General features: G+C 40.8%; 1 protein-coding gene across 7 annotated transcripts in view; it reads left to right on the top strand.

The window, feature by feature from the left end:
* The first annotated feature begins 232 nt into the window (after window positions 1-232).
* The window catches only part of ctnnd1 (catenin (cadherin-associated protein), delta 1), a 33,307-nt gene continuing 15,425 nt past the window's right edge, over window positions 233-18,114 (top strand). For 4 of the 7 annotated variants that reach the window (XM_087842103.1, XM_087842106.1, XM_087842105.1 and 1 more), the window contains exons 1-10: window positions 233-313; window positions 9,174-9,321; window positions 12,116-12,190; window positions 12,282-12,407; window positions 12,598-12,884; window positions 12,997-13,087; window positions 13,369-13,559; window positions 13,645-13,897; window positions 14,622-14,693; window positions 16,625-16,775. In XM_087842103.1, coding sequence (XP_087698229.1) covers window positions 9,181-9,321; window positions 12,116-12,190; window positions 12,282-12,407; window positions 12,598-12,884; window positions 12,997-13,087; window positions 13,369-13,559; window positions 13,645-13,897; window positions 14,622-14,693; window positions 16,625-16,775 — 1,387 coding nt within the window. In that variant the 5' untranslated portion in view covers window positions 233-313; window positions 9,174-9,180. Of the gene's footprint in view, window positions 314-336; window positions 569-9,173; window positions 9,322-12,115; window positions 12,191-12,281; window positions 12,408-12,597; window positions 12,885-12,996; window positions 13,088-13,368; window positions 13,560-13,644; window positions 13,898-14,621; window positions 14,694-16,624; window positions 16,776-18,114 lie in introns of those variants that run through there. The other 3 variants (XM_087842104.1, XM_087842108.1, XM_087842109.1) reach the window with 3 other exon arrangements.

Here is an 18,114-nt window from a genome sequence, read left to right as displayed (position 1 = left end):
GAGCGAGTTCCCATAGAAATTCCTTTTTTTGTTCCTTTATAATGGAAGAGAGCAAATTAAATGGAGACAAACAGTTTATATTATTACATGAATAAAATAAATCATTAGTAATGATTTGGAGTCAGACATACTGTCAACAAATATTACACCGTTTTTTGTGTCTATTACATGAAGCTATCCTGCTGTTGTCTGTTCTCCTCGATGCTGCTCTCTTTTTCTCGGGAGCTCGCCCCCACCTCTCCCCCCAGCAGAGGAGGAAGAGCTGAGACAAGTGAACAACAAGCCAAAGCCAGGCAGACAGGAGACTGTATAGGTGGGTGTTTTCCCCGTCTTCATGTTGAGTGCTCTCGCTCCGCGGCGCTCAGTTCGTGTGCTCTCTTTTAGGGCGTACCTTCGACAACGTAGAGGTGTTTTTTGTTGTTTCATCCCAACTCTTTCTGATATTTGGATCGTGTCAGCGCAGCAGCGGCGACAGCGGCAGAGGCTAAGCTAAGCTAGGCTAGGCCTGAATCTCCCATCTCAAATACTTATGGACTTTGCAAAACAAACCTAACAGTCTCCAGGATCGGTAATGGTTTGCCTTATGGTGTTTATTTTATTTTATTTTGTTTTACCTTTTGCTCGATGCAAGTGTTTAGGATTTGTTGAAGGCAGATTTTTTTTTTCTTAGTGAACTTGATTGTTGTAGACACCGCGCTAGCAGGCTAGTGAGGCGCAGTAGAAGCTAATTACGTTAGCACAAGCTTGATGAATAACTCTTGTAGAGTGAGGCTCGGGGAAAGTTTAAGAAAACTCATAACGTGAAGGTTTGAACTGGAGAGGCAAGGGTATAAACGTACTATGCACTCCGTAAACACGGGACTTTGTGGTTTGAATGGTCTGTGGTTTTGGTGAGCTGGAAGGTGTGCAGTGCTATTACATTACACGTCGAATCTTCTGTTTACGAAAACGGCGAGGTTTTAATGAACAGCTTCGTATTGCCGTTTTTCCCCGAGCTAGCTAGGGGGCTATCCAGGGCAGGTGAGAGAGAACAAGGAAGTGGCCAGGCACCTGGCTGACCGCATCGTAGCTTTTAGAGGAGTCAAAGTCCAATCTCGGCTTATCAATTTCCTATTATGTTACGCCTGAAACGCCCATTCTCGGTGGACTCTTCGCGCTTCCAGGTGTTCCAGCGCCTACGGTGTGTGCTTGTGCTTTTAATTTCGTTCATTTTAGTCACTGTTTATTGTTTCTGCAGCTGTCTTTTGATGTGGTTTGCCAGGTAGAGGAGGAGAGAGACGGGATTTGTGGTGTTGGTTGTTGTGGTGGCGGATCAACGGCAGCCAAGGACAAAAGCAAGAACCTGTTGTGTAGGTCTGGACGGGGTGTGGTAAGGTGGCTGGCTGGCAGGCGGGAAGGTGTGCTGGTTCCTTCATTATTCTGCCCCTTGTGTAGACGCTTACAACATAGACGTCTTCTCAGTTTACTGTTTTACAACTTATTTACAGAGGTAAAACAGCAAATCGCCAGAGGGAGCAGGTGTGTGTGTCCCTGTTTAGAGTGAGCTTTCAGTTTTGATTCATGTGGCTTCGTTGTGATGTTAAGAAAAACATTAATATCGCACAGACCAGCATAAGTTAGTGTTTTCAGAGTTGATCTAAAGTAACTGGATTGTTGATTTAGTTTGATACAGTCAGCTGATTGGACATGCCTGACATATTCCCGTTCATACCCTGCGGGCATGTCTGTTTGAGTTTGTTGGGGCAGAGATGGAGGAGATTGTGGACAAGTTTGAACAAGTTGTTTGCTGTGATTTGCTTTCTCCGAAAGATTTAGAAATGAGGGACAGGAAAAAAGTAAAATCTGAAGTTGGGCACTTCTCTTGCTCCTAACCATGTTGTCTGTGGAGGCTGAAGTCTTGCTGCTCAGCCAGTTGTTTTAGCCAGGGCTATCATTTGTGAGTCTCTGTAATGACGGGCTTTCAGAGAAATACCATGGGTGTGTCCCTTTGACTGACACACACACACAAGCTGGGGTTTTCTTATATTTGCTCCTCCTCCATGTCTCCCCACTTATCTCTCTCTTCCTCAGTCTATTTCCAGCAGTCACACCTGCAGTCTGTTTTTATTTAAACTGAGCTCTTCAGCTGGGCGTGCATGGGAGATGTGTGATAATGGGTGAAATCAGAGTGTACAGGGTATGAAGCTGTGAAGCAAAACAGCCGTACAGCACCCTTCCTCTGTGCTGGTGGTTATTTTCTTGGAAAGGTTGAGTTTGGTTTGCACGTTTCTGAACCTCATGACAGCAATTTAGAAGTGACTGCACGCTTGTTTGCGGTTCACTTGTGGCAAATCTTTACTTTGGATTTTAGTTTGTGTGACCATTTTTTTAGTGAAGCAGTTAAGAGGGAATGTTTTGCTGCATGCATGATTTCTGTGTTTTCTGGTAGTGATATTGATTAAAGCTAAAATATGAGTTTGAATCTTGAGCAACCTTTACAGGTAGGTTCAGGGATGCACTGATTGGAAAATTGTGGTCCTAACGGTACAACTCTTTAACAGCATTTAGCTGACAGTTTTGTATCTTTGTAATCTTTCCCACCCCTGTTTGTGTGAGAGAAACAAAAATTCTCAATTGTTAACATTTGAACATTTAGCCAATGTGAAGAGATGTGACACGACAGATAAATATCGACCGCTTGAGATGGGCAAATGTCATCTTTTCTGGATTCAAAAAGCTCGATATGTCGGGGATTCCAGAGGCTTAATTAAATCTAGCACTATCACAAAGAACACAGCAGAATATGATTATTTGATGACATTTAGTTGACTCACGATAAAATCTAATTTAATTTAAAAATGTTTGTTGTTAAATTTAATGACTTCATAGCAGCCAGTTGCCTAAGCTTTGATGACTTAGTGCCAGTTTAGGGAGCAAGTGTTTGAGTGAGTATTTAGATACTGTTTCTAAACGGTCAGTGGTAGTGCTGGGAAACTAATTCATTTTTAATTTCCATCCCATTTTGGATTCCACGGATTAATTAAACAAGACAAAATAAGTTCTGTTTTGCCCTTCAGCACATCTCTCTCTCTCTCTCTCTCTCCTGTACTTTTGCCACTCCTCTGTGGCAGGTTTATTTCAGTTCACAGTTATTTATTTATGTAGTTTTTTCATTCCAGTTCTAATTAAAGTTCAGGGACAGTCACTTAATTAAAAAAGGAAAGTGCGTTCTTTTTTTAAGTTTAATAAATCGCTCTAAGGTCTCTGAGTAATTGTGTTAAATGCCAGTATCAATGAAAATTGCTGTACTTAGGCTGCTCGATTATGGCAAAAATCCTCAGTTTGTTGGCCTTTTGATTTGATTTGGTTTCTTTTCTAGTTACCTGCTCTATTTATTAATTTCAGGAAGGTTTAGTCAGCTTTGGTGAGACGGAAAGACGAGCTAACGCAGATGGAAATGATTCTGTTCTGTGACATAAACTACAGCTAAAAGAAGTTTAAAGTATTTTTTTTTCCACAGGTTTCTTGTCTTTTCTGGAATTAGCATGCAGGCTGCACTAGTTGTAGAGTATGTTGTTGTTCAGTTAATTACTAATTAATTAACTGACCTCTACTGGCTTTGTATTAAACCAAGCAGGTAGAGGTCACCCCTCCATCTGTTTTATATGATATAAAGTTAATGTGTTGGACTCAAAGTGCGTTCTTGGAATTGTTAGAAATTTTCTTAACTTTGACTTAATAAATAACAAATATGACAAAAATAAATATTGTATTTGTTGATACCACCTTATATTATAAGTAGAGGTAAGTGATATGTAGTTATTAAAGTAATGCTGTTTTTGAGACTAAGCAGTACAACACAAATGTATTACAGTGACTAATGGCATCCTATCAGTATCAGGGTTTTTCCTGGTTCAAAATGAGTCTTTGAAGGGCAGCTACACATGCAACCGCAGTTGGTCTGCATGTAGTTAACACAAAGAGTCTGTTGCCCGATTTAACAGACGTCTGTGCTTTTTCCTGTCATTTTTAGCCATTTGGTAAACAAAATATTATTTTACGCGTGATTAAATGAAACCCCACCTGCCAAAAAATTCAGTACTGGGTTTTTGTTTTCTTTCCTTTGGGGCAAGGCCAATAACTCCCAAAAACTGGTGGTATCATATCTGTAGTCCTAGCTCCAGCTTGACGTCCACATATTTGAACTTATTTGCTCATTTTTAGGCTCGAGCTGCAGTTAAATGGCCCTCCGCTCAAATGGGGCTGCGCGTTTCCTTCTCACCAAGAATAGTACACTGGTGTTGTGCAGATTGGGCAGCTGGCCTTGTGGTGGTCCCTGCAAAGTGTGTGTGGGTGTGTGTGAATGTGTGCTCTCCACAGCGTGCCCACGCTGTACACCACATGGTGGGCTGTGTGTACGCGTGTGTGTGTGGAGAGGGGGTGGTACGTGGTTTTACTTTGATGGGAAAGGTGGTAGTAGTTGGATGTGAGCCAAGGCTACACAAAAAAAAGGAAAAACTAAACTAACACACACGGGCCAAATCTCTGAGTGACCATTCAAATGAGGCTGAGTCAGCAGAGCATTTGGCCAAGCCACAACAGCATTTTACCAAAGCTTCACCTCAGCTGTGTATGCGCAAATAGACAGGAACAGGGTGTATTTCAGCCTGCCACAACCACCAGTGACTAACTCCCTCAAATAGCTGTGATAGCATATGATAATAAGGCAATTCTCCAGACTAACAAACTGTTAGCAAGTTTTCAGTGAGTAGTGGACACAAACTGTGTGTGCGCGCGTGTGTGAGTGTTGTGTGGTAGCTCTGGCTGAGTAGTAAGTGGTTTAGCAGTGTAATTCCAAGTCTATCCCATTAGCAGATACAATTTAGCGTCGCTGCTAATGGCCTTACAGTAGATTACAAAAGCATAATGGCCAGACTTTAAGTGGCAAAAGCCATTAAACTTTAAGAAGGAACTACTTCCTGCCACAAGAATGTTAGTGGTGTGGCTCTCGTGGCTGTAGAGGCCGTGTGCATCTGAAAGTCCATTAACTGAGGCGCAATCTTCATCAGTGCTAACAAAAAGTGTTGATGTTTTTGACAAAGCCTCAAAGAACACATCTTAAACCATGGTGTTATCTGGTTTGTGTGATGTTAGTTGATTTCCATTTTCTGTAATGCCGGGTTCAGATAATTGTCAGAGTTTAGGCAAGTACATAGTAATAATATGACGCCTTTTTGTGTCTGTAAGACATGACAGACTGCTCCCTGAAAATAAACATCAGGAACGAGGATGTAGCAGCCACAGTGGTGTGTTGTACCATTTTACAGTCCCACCGAGGGACAACAGCAACTTTCCGTTGGTTATGGTTCAGATCAAATTATGATCACATGATGAGGCCTTTAACCATCCATTCATTTATCCATTTTCTTTCGCTTTCCTGGTTCAGGAGTGCTGGAGCCTATTGCTGCTGTCATAGGGTGAACAGCAGGACACACCCTGAACAGGTCACCAGGCTGTCACAGGGCTAACACAGCTCTTGTTATTATTGCCTCTAGGGAAACGTAAGTTATGAGGCAAATTCATATTCTAAAAGCTGATGTATGAGGTGAACCACAGTTCATCTATAAAGTTCAGCAGAGTGGTGCAAAAAGATCCCTACACTAAAACCGTTGAGGCTTAGAGAAACAGAAATGGCTTTCTGACAAGGATGTTGTTACCTTCGAGACCATACAGCATTACCATCAGTATTTTCCATGCCCGTTAACTCGCCTAGTCTCCTGTTACCATTAGTTGTTGAATGTTGCTGCTTGGTTAGCACTAGAAATACCAGTTTGTTAAATTAATTATTTGCTTATTTTATCAATGTACAAAGTTCTAAGATGTTGCACAGCTACTTGTGGGGACTACTTGTGTCTTTCTGTGATGCAAAGTTGTAAAGAAGCAAGGTGGAAAGTAGAACTGAGGACAGAAGCTTGGTTGTGGGTTTCTAGAAATTTAGAAAATGGACACTTGTATTTAGGCTGAATCAGAGTAGATTGAGAAGAAAACAACTCGACTGGAGCATCGTTGATGCACGTTATGTTAACCTGCAAGGAAGGGTTCTGGTGCTAGCTAGTGTGTCACACACTGCACACACAATATCAATTAGTTTACAGTCTTATGCACAGCTTAAAGTATGATAATCAGAATGTTTGGAATGCGTCTTGACTATATGAACAATGCATGTATGACAGATGTTTAATGTCGCTTAGTGTTGACTGTTACTTTCAAACAAGTCGACTTGATTTCCTTTGTATTTCTAAGGTTTAAACATCGAAATTTATTTTGAACATTGAACAGTTGGGATAAAAAACTGTGAAGTAAACTAATGTACCAGGTACCTCTGGCAGAAACTCTGTGACACTAAAACAGTGGTTCTTAACCTGGGTTTGATCAAACCCTAGGGGTTCGGTGAATCGGTCTCAGGGGTTTGGGCAGAGCCTCCGCCGTGACATGCACGGCTCTTTTTGTGCACCAGTAAAAAACATATCTACGTCTTAAATTAAAAAAAAAAAAATCATATTTTATTTTTCACTAAAGAGGGGTTCAATGAATTTGCATATGAAACTGGTGGGGTTCGGTACCTCCAACAAGGTTAAGAACCACTGCACTAAAACATCTGTTAGTTTGTGAGCCCCGGACGCCCTGATTGGGTTGTAGGAAAAAAAACAGTGCCTATGCTCCATTTCCAAGATTTAAATGTTTGTCTGGGGGGAAACATTGTTGTCGAAGACAGATGAGAGCGCACAAAAGAAAGAATGAAGGGCTCCCTTTTTAGGACAGCTTCCAACAGCTGAGACAGGATATGACACGCTGAATCTTACTGTGGAATGTATGACAATGGCAGGACGTGTGTGTGTGTGTGTGCATGTGTTTTTTGTGCGGCTCATATGCGTTTCTTCAGAAATGTGTCTATTTACTTTTCCAGGGAACAAAATTAAACAGCATTAAATTTGCCTAAAGCAGCTGCGTATCTGTTTGAGTGTTCAAGGATAAAAGCGGTGTCAGCCGGACTCACTTGCCACCTTTATTTAGTCTCTGACCCACATACACTCGCCCTCACACAGATGTGAACACACACTTGTGCTGGTGTAAGTGTGCGCTCAGGCTTTTGACTGGAGTCTTTGTTTGCTCCAAGCCTCTTGTATGTTTGGATGGAGAGCAGATTTGATCTACATGACTCAGTGAAGTTTGAGGTACAAAACAGTTTTTGCTCTGGTTTGGAGAAGAGCCACACTCCTGTCATCTCGTTATTAGACAGACACTGCTGAAGCAATCATCTCCTAAATTCCTCATTCCTTCCTCACCAGTGTCCCTGCTGAGGGTCAGCGTCTCAGAAAAAGGACTTTGTCATTGTCTTAATTTGGGCTAGAAGGACTTTTCCTTTTTATCTTGCCTCTGTAATTTAGGCTTAGGTCATCGGTGGTTTTTCATGATGCATTTCCTTCATAAAGTCCAAGTTTATGTTTAAACCCCCCCAACAAGTTTTGTACTTTCCTTTTTCTTTGCAGCTACAGCTTTTTTCTTTGCTAGCAAAGTTAAAAGCACAGTAGGAGGAGTTGGGAAGTTCTAGTTAAAAAAATGTATTTACATTTAAAGTCTGAAAGCCATTCAAGCTTATGTTTCTCTGAGATTCTTATAGTGTGACTATTAATCAGATTGTGGCAGAAATAGACTTTAACATTGGAACCTTTTTTTTTTTAATGAAGCGGGATAGTGAATCAATAGCACTAAAGAAGCAAACATCTTAAACTGAGCTAGAGACTTGAGCAAGTACTAAAGGCAGTTTTTTATTAGGTAATTTGTGTATGGGAAGCATCCCTTTAGGACTTCCTTCAGGATCTCTTTGGTAAGAGTAGCAAATACCTGCGTTGGAGTGGTTACTTCTGAGTGAGGGTTTTTATGCCTTTCCACTGTAAATGCACATGTAAGGAGAGCAGATGCAATGAATGTGGAAAAAATTAGATAATTTTAAAATCACTCTTACTGTTGTAATCTAAAGTGTTTTTCATGTCTCAATATATTGTCATGTCATCTCTCGCTTTCTTTTTTACGACTCACACTTTAAATGAGACGTATTTTAGCAAAGATGATGCTTTATTTTAGTTACAAGTGAGTGGAGAGACGGGTGTGTTACAGTTTCAGCTTTTTAATAACCTTTTAGAGTATACATGCACTTTGAGGGTTGCTATTTTAAATTGTTTGGTATGAAATCATTGTTTTACTGGTAAAGCTGCATGTGGGGCATTAACTAAAACGATTTGGAGCCCCCCTTGTTTAACACATCAGCAAACTGTGGCAAAGCATAGTGGTAGGGTCTTGTCCCACAATCCATACAATAATTTAACAGGTAAATTAATGAGGTTAAATAAACAGAGTTATTGTCTAAGTAATTTGCATGTATTCATCATTGTCATGGCAGTATTGAACAGTGCTTTCACACATGTTCTCATCTCATCAGGGATGCAGGCCTTTCTGTCATCTCCTTGCTGTTGAGGTCACACCCTGAGAGTTTTAAACACCTCAGGCTTTTTAGTTTAACTTGCTGGCGTGACTCTTGTCTCATGATATCTCCTCTCTCTGCTCTCGCACTCATCTCCCTCTACCTTTCTCACTTCATCTGCCTTTTTGGAGTGAGGAAGTGCTAACAAGCTCCACACGCTGCAGCTGAAAACACGCTGTTATTCTCTCTCTCATCATGCATCGCACTTATTATTTTTAACCCAGCACAGGAGTAGGTGGAGGGGAAAAAGGAAAAAAAAAAAGGTGATGGGAGCTTTCATCCATTTGCTGGTTCCACCTTGAGTTTGAATTGAATAATCTTTTTTTAATGAAATAAATATGCTTTCTTTTTACTGCTCATCCTTGCAGCATTTCTCACACATGCTCTAACTTAAATCACGTTTTCTCGCTCCCGTTCCCTCGTTGATCTCGCCTCGCTTTGCCTCCCTGCGTCAGCTCCAGCTGCTTTTTAGCCTCTAAATATCAACTTCATTAGCACTTCCCAGATACACCGTGCCAGCTCTTCTTTTTATATGTTTTGTACTTGGGTGATTCTGTCTGTTCTTTGTTAAATCCTGGTGTTGGTTGAATCTCATCTTGCTCTCTGGTGTTGACTCTGTCCTATCCTTTCCTGTCCTGTGCTCTGCTCTCAGCGTGTGAATGGAGCAGTGTGCGAGTACGGCCTCCCTGCTGGCCTCGGTGCGGGAGCAGGAGAGGCAGTTTGAGATGCTGAGCCGAGCTCTGGAGGAGGAGCGGAGGTCGTGTGCTGGCACCTTGCCCCGCCCCCTCCCCAACATGCAGGTAACACCAAACAAACCCCGCCCTACCACCACCATCCCTCACGCATTGTTTTCCATCGAAACACCTCTTGGATTCATCTGTAATCCGAGCGAGTTTCATCCTCACGGTCACCCCCATCCTCTCTGTGTGGACTGGGGTTAAACATACCTCCTCTCTGGGTTTAATCTAACTGGACTCTTGATAACTGCTTGAATTCTGCTTGAGTTTTCGAACTTAAGTTAAGTCAAGCGAAGACACCTTTCAGTAAAGCCTTCCGAGGAGGTACTTTACACCTGCTGTTTCTCCTCGCAGTTTTTACTCACACTTTTCCTCCTATCATCCATCTGTCCTGTTCTCCATTTCCTCAGTAAACCACCCATTCCTCATTCAGCATAAGTCTAATCATCCTCCTCATCATATCCTTCCGTCAACCTTACAAACCCAATGTGTTTGCATGCAGAACAGTCTTATTTGATTTTTTGTCTTTGTTTTTTTTCTTGATTTATTTTGGGTTGAATTACAATTAAAGTCTGAGAAGACAAACAAACAAAAACATTTTTATAAATCCACTATTTTTAACAACTTAAGTAATCATTTTAAATATTGTTCATCCCAGTATTGGCCAAAGTAACTATGCCAGTGAGACTAATGCATTATTACATTTATCAGACATCTCAGGGGGAAGATGAAATAAAAAATAAATACAAGCCCATTCTGGGCTTCTAATAGAAAGACATATAAATATAAAAATTGGATAGTGCGCTTATTTAGCCTTTAGAGAGCAGTGGAAATTTGTAAGAGAGGGGATTTCCAGAGTAGCCTGTGGATATCAGTTATCAGTTAATGTTTGCAAATGCAAGCTAAGCTGACAACAGCCTTTGTTTTCAAGATTGTGTTTTAGCTAGTCCATTAAATCCATATTTTAGCCTTTACGTGTCCAACTCCAGGCCTGAAGGGCCGGTGTCCTGCAGGTTTTAGAGGTGTCCTTGATCCAACACAGCCGATTTAAATGGCAAAATGACCTCAACATGTCTTGAAGTTATCCAGAGGAATGTTAATGAACTACTCATTTGATTCTGGGTGATATCTAAAACCTGCAGTTTAGAGCATTTTTTCTGAATATTAAAATACTCTGCTGTCCCTCCAAAGATGTTTTGGGTTCCACCAAAGGAAAATTACCAGGATGAGATTTTTCTTTAAACTATCTGAGGTCTACTTTACTCAAACTAAAAATAAATTATTTATTTTCTCACTTCAGGTAACTTTGACCTTTTTCCTTAAAGGTAGACGGGCTAATCATGCTTATACAGAAGCTTATTGTGATCCAGGAAAACCCCTGTTTACCTGCATACACCCAGATTTTGCTCAATAATAAAGAGAGCAGAACGCTTCCTGTACCAAAGCATATGTCTGACTTACTTACTTAGTATGCAGATGTTTTTTCTGTTTAAATTAATATTTCATTTTGTTATGCCAGAAACAAGACTTCACCTTTGCAGTAACAACCAGCAGATTGCATATGAGACCAATGCCCTGTCTGGGCCGCAGTCAGACTTTGAGTCAGAAATTCTCTGTAAAACTGTTGATTTCCGAGAATGATGCACTCACACACCTTTAGAGTCAGTTACCTGTTTCAGAGTGACTTCATGCTCTGAGTTTACCTCACAGACGCCTACGCTCACTCATTCTTTCGCTTTCTGATTGTACGGCCATTAGCACGCCTGAAAGAGCAGGTGTGTCCTTGCTCACACTTTTTGGCCCTGAGGAGGCCTTTGCAACATACCAATTAAACTTGGTCTCTTCCTTATTTCCCTTCTGTCTTTTGTCACTGTAGCATGTTGGCATGCCTTCAGTGGGACGCTTCTCAGTCCCAGGCTAATAAAGAGCAGTGTGTGTCACAGTGACAGCAGAAGAGAACTGTAGTCTGTTCTAGTTCTTATCGCTGCTCTGTGTTTCTATAGCCCCGAGGCTTTCAACATGCCTCTGCCACTTTCTCAAGGCAGCGCACTACAACCTCAGTCTTTACTGACAAGTTCCCACACGCTCGCCTCTGCTCGGTACTTTCTGATCTCCTCTCTGCCTGAGCCTTCATCACAAGGCTGTTTTGCTTATCTACGCGTTGCCCGTAAGAGCTTGGCTGCAGTTTTATTGCACCTCTAACCAGCACATTTTTCAGCATGGTGTTCACATCTTTTCTCGTGTAAATTTGAGACGGCGGCTTTTCTATCAGTATGACGCATATTTCTAAATCAGGGTTGAGCAATTACCCTCCTGGTTGTGTCCTTGTAGTGTCGATTGACCTGCTGTAGTAACAGAGACAGGGCTCCATGTGTGGCTGGAATGGGAAGTACACCACACCCATTGCCACTCCTGGACAGGCAATGTGTATGGTGGTGACTTGCACAAGGAAGTCTGATTTCAACAAGTCTAGTTTTCTTCACCTATTCTCTCTACCATCACCTTCATTCATAATATATATATATATTTATTTTTTTTTATTTTACACTTTTTTTTTTAGTGAAAACAGGTATTAGAGTTAAACCTTTTATGACTTTATTTGATCTCGATTGATGGTATAAGTTAAAATGAAAGTTGGCGATGGTTGCGACTCTTTCGCTTTTGTTTTTTGTTTGTTTATTCTTTTTTAAAACTTGGAAGCATGTATATCTATTGCATATTCCTCAATATATGTGGAAAACCTACTCTGTCAGTACTGTTGTCCATGTTTGCTCATGGCTACACATACACTCTTTCATTTAGTTTGTGTGTTGGGCCATGTCATGTGTACTTTTTCCTTCTCCCTCTATTTCTACAGAACGGCCGCATTCCTTGTGATGCAGACATAGAAAGGCTGACATTGAACGAGGGTTACATCAACGGGACACATCACGTAAGCACCTTTCAGATAGTGTTGATCCAGGGTTACTGCGTGTGTAACCTACATTTGAATCTTACTCTGAAATGTATCCAAATGTATGCAGTTCAGGATGGAGCCTGGTCAGGTGGTGCAGGAGACGTTCACGGTGGAGGAACAACCCCAGCAGATGCCACCTATTGTGTCTGTGGAGACCAGTGAAGATGGGACAACAAAGCGTACAGAAACCACAGTAAGAGCTAGATGCTAATAGTAGTCACTTGGAGAGTGGCATTCTGGCCAAACTGGTTCATTCTTGTTTTTGTTCTGGTTTATTGCAAGGTTTGCTTTGGATGCTATCTCTGTAAAGCAGAAAAGTTCATACTTGTAATTATTCAGCGTTGATATCTCATCTCTTTACTGTCTTGTCATCCCCTTTTAAGGTAAAGAAAGTAGTAAAGACTACCACCACCCGCACAGTCATCCCTTCTGTGTCAGACACACTGTCAATGGATGGAGGCTCTGTGACAGGTGGATACACTACACCCGCCGACCGACTCTACAGGCAGGGCCCTGGAGTTGCTGTGCCAATGGACTACCCCACTCAAACTGTGCCCCGAAACTACCACTACGGACCTCCAGTGGGACCTTATGACGACTACCGCGTTGGACCTCCATCTGAGGTCTATACAAGCCTCAGCAGGGGAGCTCACATGGATGATCGCTACAGGTAACATGTTCAATGAAATTCCTGTTTATCTAGGCTTCAAGGCATACAGATTGTTTTTAAACTTTTCCATGATAATGTTTTATCTCATTGTCAACCTCCTCCTCCTTTCCAGACCGGTTCATCCAGATGGGTATAGGACTCTAGATCCCAACTACAGAGCCCCCAGCAGGAACCAGTTGGACCCCTATGCTGCTCAGCCACAGGTGTGTTAAGCAATCATTGCCCAATTTACTCTGGCACTTGTCTCTTGGCAGAATTTTACTTTGCATGAATTTTACACACGACACATTTTTCTGGCGAGACAGTGAGAACAGAAGAAGGAATTCAAACTGTCTCCAACATTCCCTTCCCACCAATTAATTGTAATGTTATCATAATGTGTATGTCTGAGTTTCCAAGCTCAGACACAAGCCACTGAAAATCTATTTTAGAGTGCAGCCATAGTTTCAGTTGTTTTTGGATCACAGTCTTTGTCTCTGTGTAGGTTGGGCCTATGGGAAGTGGTATGGAGCTTTCCTCCATCCCAAGGTTTGTTCCAGAGCCATACGGTCTGGAGGATGACCAACGCAGCATGGGCTTTGATGAGCCCGACTATGGCATGGCACCTCCAATGCATTACAGCACTGTGCCCCGCAACCCCCATGCTTACCCTCGCGCTCCGCCTCGCAGGACCGGGTAAGTTGTGTGATCTTGTGATCTTTGATTTTCCATAATATATTTTAGTGCCAGCCTTTACGGATCTCTTCCTTTTTCCTCTCAGGAGCTATGAGGGCCTCTTGGATGGCGACATAAGCGGTGCAGGAGATTACTACTGGGGTGGCGGCGCGCCACTGGCTCAGGGTGAAAGAGGGAGCATGGCTTCATTGGACAGCACTCTAAGGAAAGGCCCTGGTCCCGGTGGCTGGCGTCAGCCAGAGTTACCTGAGGTCATCGCCATGCTCAACTACAGGCTGGATCCCGTCAGGAGCAACGCAGCTGCTTATCTGCAGCATCTCACCTTTAAGAATGATAAGGTAAAGGATCCGAAAACAATGCAAGCTCTTTTTTTTTTTTTTTTACCGTTATAAAGTTTGTAAGGTTTTATATGTTTATATATTATTTTTTTCACTAGATTTAATGTTTAATTTTTCTCATTATAATGTCAGCTGGATATGTACAGGGCTGATTTTTAAGTAGTGGACTTTAAGTCATGTTGAAAGCACATCTTGTAAGCACATGATATCTTTTCAGTTGGTTTTCATCTTTTATAAAAGTGTAGTTTTTATTTCTATTTCTAACTAAAATGTTTTTTCCCTCACTTAATTTTAATTCGTGGTAGTTTGCACAGTGCAGGAATGATTTAAAACAAATAGAACAGACCAGAGCTAAACTTTGAGCATGTCACTAAGCTTTATAAATATAAGCAACGGCAAAATCAGAGATAATAACTTGTAAAATAGCACGAGCTGACAGAGCCATTTTTGATTCTTCCAAGGGCTTAAGAAGTATTTTGTTTTGTATTTTGTGTGCATGCTTTTCCCCTCAATGTTGATGGGAAATTCCCTCACAGATTAAAATACTTGAGGTTTTTATTGTCTTTTCAATGATTTTTCAGTGTCTATCGCTTGTTACTCTGTATCCTTGTTTTGGGCCCTTGCTTGTCTATTCATTCTTGATTTAATAATTGTTTTGCATGGTTTCTATTTAAATAATATAACAAATGCCCATTCACACTGTGTCCCTCCTTTTGATTTGCAGGTGAAGTCCGATGTGCGTCGTATGAAAGGCATTCCAGCACTGGTTTCTATGCTCGACAACCCACACAGAGAGGTCAGTTTGCTGTTTTTCTCCAAGGCTTTCTGTTCGCTCTTTGCTGTTCTGGAAGGTTGTTATGATTGGGCTAAAAGCGAAGCTTAAGGGATGAAGTGTATCTTAAACTGTGAGGACAAGGTGAACTGTAGATTTACCTGTAATACCAAATGAATGTGAGCTATAAACAAGCTGCATGTATTGGACTTCAAATCCTGGAGGGCGACATTTGTTCTAAATCCGGTTTTGGCCGAAACATTCAGTGGTTTTTCTCCAGTTCCCTTTCATTTCGGTCTAGTTGTGGCAAAATTTTGCTGATGTTTGTAAGGGCACTACCAAGGAAACCACATCATGCATTCCAGTCCCGAGGCAAAGAAGCATCTTAATTTCACATTTCATGCTCCGTGGCCAGTGACAGGTTTGAAGTCTGGTGTGTGTGTGCGATAACTTGCTGACTGAGGAAATGGGTCACACTGCAACTGCATCTTCCAAACATTTGAAAGTGGTTTTAAAGAGTCCATCCAATAAGTTTGTGTGTATGGAAAAACGAGTCCACATTAAGTATAATATAATGAAAAAATGGTCCAGGAATGCAGACTATTACAACTTTCAAAGCAACCGCGGAGAAAAAATTCTATGTTTGTTAACTTAGTGGAAATAAAGTGGAAGTATTGCATTTTTCCTTTTTATTTTTTTCTGTCATACACACCAGAGTTCACCACCATTGATTATAAATCAGATACAAATGTTCTAATGTTGCAAACCATTGTGCAATTCTTCTTTTTCTGTAGGTTTTCACATTATTAGCCATACATTTATTATTATATAATACATACAAGTTTTAATACAGACAAAATGCACAAAACAAAGTAATAGTTGAGGTATTATGGCAGTAATAAATACTATTATTGAAGTATTGTATATTTGTGGGCCATAATTACCATGTTGTAAATATCTGATATTCTAACCAAATATGTACTGTGATAAAGGTGGTTGCTCAAATTAAAGATGCCAAGTTTGAAATTTAGGCCACTTCTCTTGGATAAGTTGAGTAGCTAGCTTGTGGTCATCCCCAATGATGATGCCTTATTGTTGTCAGAAAGAATTGTAGCCACATTAAAGTGAAATTAAGAGGCTGTTTGCATTTCAACCACAATAGAAACACATTTAGAAATAGAAATATAACGCAGTTACAAATAGTCTTTATGCAGATAAACTGTTAGCTTAGTTTGCTACCATCTATTACTTTAGCAGCTTTAGACATACCTTATATTTTTTACTTAAGGCTAAATACATCAGCCACACCTTCTGTTGTTGTAATACCGGTGTTCTGAGAAACTGTCCTACTTTGGCAAATCGTCCTACTCGTATGATAATGTGATGGTGACTTCTGACTAACCCTAACCATAACAAATATTCACAATGGCTTTAAAAATTAAGTAAATTTGGGTTTTGTGTGTTTCCTACCTGATCCTACCCTACTTTGTGAGGTAGGATGGATTCCCAGAACACCGGCAGTGTGAATAGGGTTTTTTTTTGTTTGTTTTTCTCTAACTCTAAAAAATATTAATATATAAGGATCCAGTAAAACTGAGCAACTGGATGAAAAAAAAAAAAAAAAAGTTTCCTTATATATAATTAATTAAACTGTGCATCATGAAAACTACACTAGTGGAGACCAAGAACAAAACTGAGTCTTGAAATGAGCATAATAGCTCCCCTTTAACATTTCTTTAATGTGTAAATGTGTACTAATTAGCCTGCTAATTTACCACTAATTGTAGTAATTACTCGTATGAGGAGCTCTGCGAAGACCTATTTAATGCGTGTAGTGCAGTTTCGAGGTCATGACCGTTTCTTGCTAGCGCTCTCCATGCATTTGAAATCGATGCCTTCAAGTACCACTCCATCGTGGCTGATGGCCCATTAAGCTGTGCTCGTGTATGTTACAGGTTCACTACGCAGCCTGCGGCGCACTAAAGAACATCTCATATGGCAGAGATCAAGACAATAAGATTGCCATCAAGAACTGCGATGGCGTCCCGGCTCTGATCAGGCTGCTGAGGAAGACTCATGACCAGGATCTGACGGACGTTATCACAGGTACACGGTGCATAGAGATCCTGGGCTCTGTTTTCAGTCTTGTTCAGTGTGGTTGTTTACTTTTGTTAAGGTGGCTATTATTAATTTAGTTAATGTGTGCCAATTTAGATTTTCATACTAGATAAAGCTGGCAATTGCCACCAGTTGGACAGCTATTGGACATGACTTTGCAACCTAACAGAAGTCATTTAGCCAACTGGCAAGAACACCAAGAACCATGCAGCTCCCTGCAAAATCTCCAAAATCCTACACCAAGATAAACTTTTATATAATATGTACACAAATTTTGTCAGGTCAGGATTTAAAACAGATTGTCTATTTAACAAAGGGTCAACGTATTATATTAATACATAGAACTGTCATACAACCTTATTTAAACTGTGCATTTTAAATGGGCAATAGGCTACATTGTTGCTTTTCATTGTGCAATCAACATTTATTTCATAATGTTGTGGCTGTAGAATTGATGACACCGCCAAGGTTTAACATGACAGTGATGTTAGCTTCGCTTTCACAGTGCAGCTCTGTCTGCTGCTGGGACCAAATCTCCACATTGCACAACCAAAATAGTACGTTGGTGGGCTTTTGTTTTCCGTGGAAACTTCTGGTAGCTAAATATGGAAAAACTATCGGGGGGAAAAAAGTCTTCTGTTGCAGGAGGCAGAAAAAGGGAGGGAGTGATGCAACCAAAACTAAATCAAATGAACCTTGGACAGGCAATGTCTTGAACCTAAGAGGGATCAAAAGCCACATCAACTTGGCATTATGCCAAAAAGAAATAACGTAGCTCCTGCTTACTCATTAGCCAGCCCAGCGTTTTTAAAATGTTTTTTGGAAGGGCTGTTTATTAATTTGCTATAGGATTCCTGAGTTTGCAGAAACCTTCAGTACTTTTAAGTTTAAAACACAAGAAGACTTGATGATGATCAAAATATAGTCCACGGGGTATATCCTGCATATAAAAAATGTTGGCACTCATGGAGGACATTGGCCCTCCCCCAAAGAAAATTTTACGAAGGCTGTGATAAATATTTAACCAGTGTTTTTAATGTTTAATTTACTCAGGCTTCAACTCAACTTTTTATGATTTAAAAGAAAAACACGTATATTTCTTTTGAGTAAGACAGCGTAGTCACCCCACAAAGCCTGCTTGAGCCAAGAAAAACCCTGAACTGACTGTAGGATGTATGTAAACTTGTGTGGAAATAAAGTGGGTGTATTGCATATTTTCTTATTTTCTGTCACACACCGAGGTGTTACAGTACTCCAATATTGATGACAACTGTTATACTAATGTGCAAAAATCAGTCATTGGGTGATTAAATCATTTCTGTTGAGT

This window comes from Neolamprologus brichardi, chromosome 6 (assembly GCF_056152115.1).
Source record: "Neolamprologus brichardi isolate AB-2024 chromosome 6, ASM5615211v1, whole genome shotgun sequence".
NCBI classification, from domain to species: domain Eukaryota; kingdom Metazoa; phylum Chordata; class Actinopteri; order Cichliformes; family Cichlidae; genus Neolamprologus; species Neolamprologus brichardi.
Note: the sequence above shows the minus strand (reverse complement) of the source record. Positions and strands in the feature narration are given on the sequence as shown.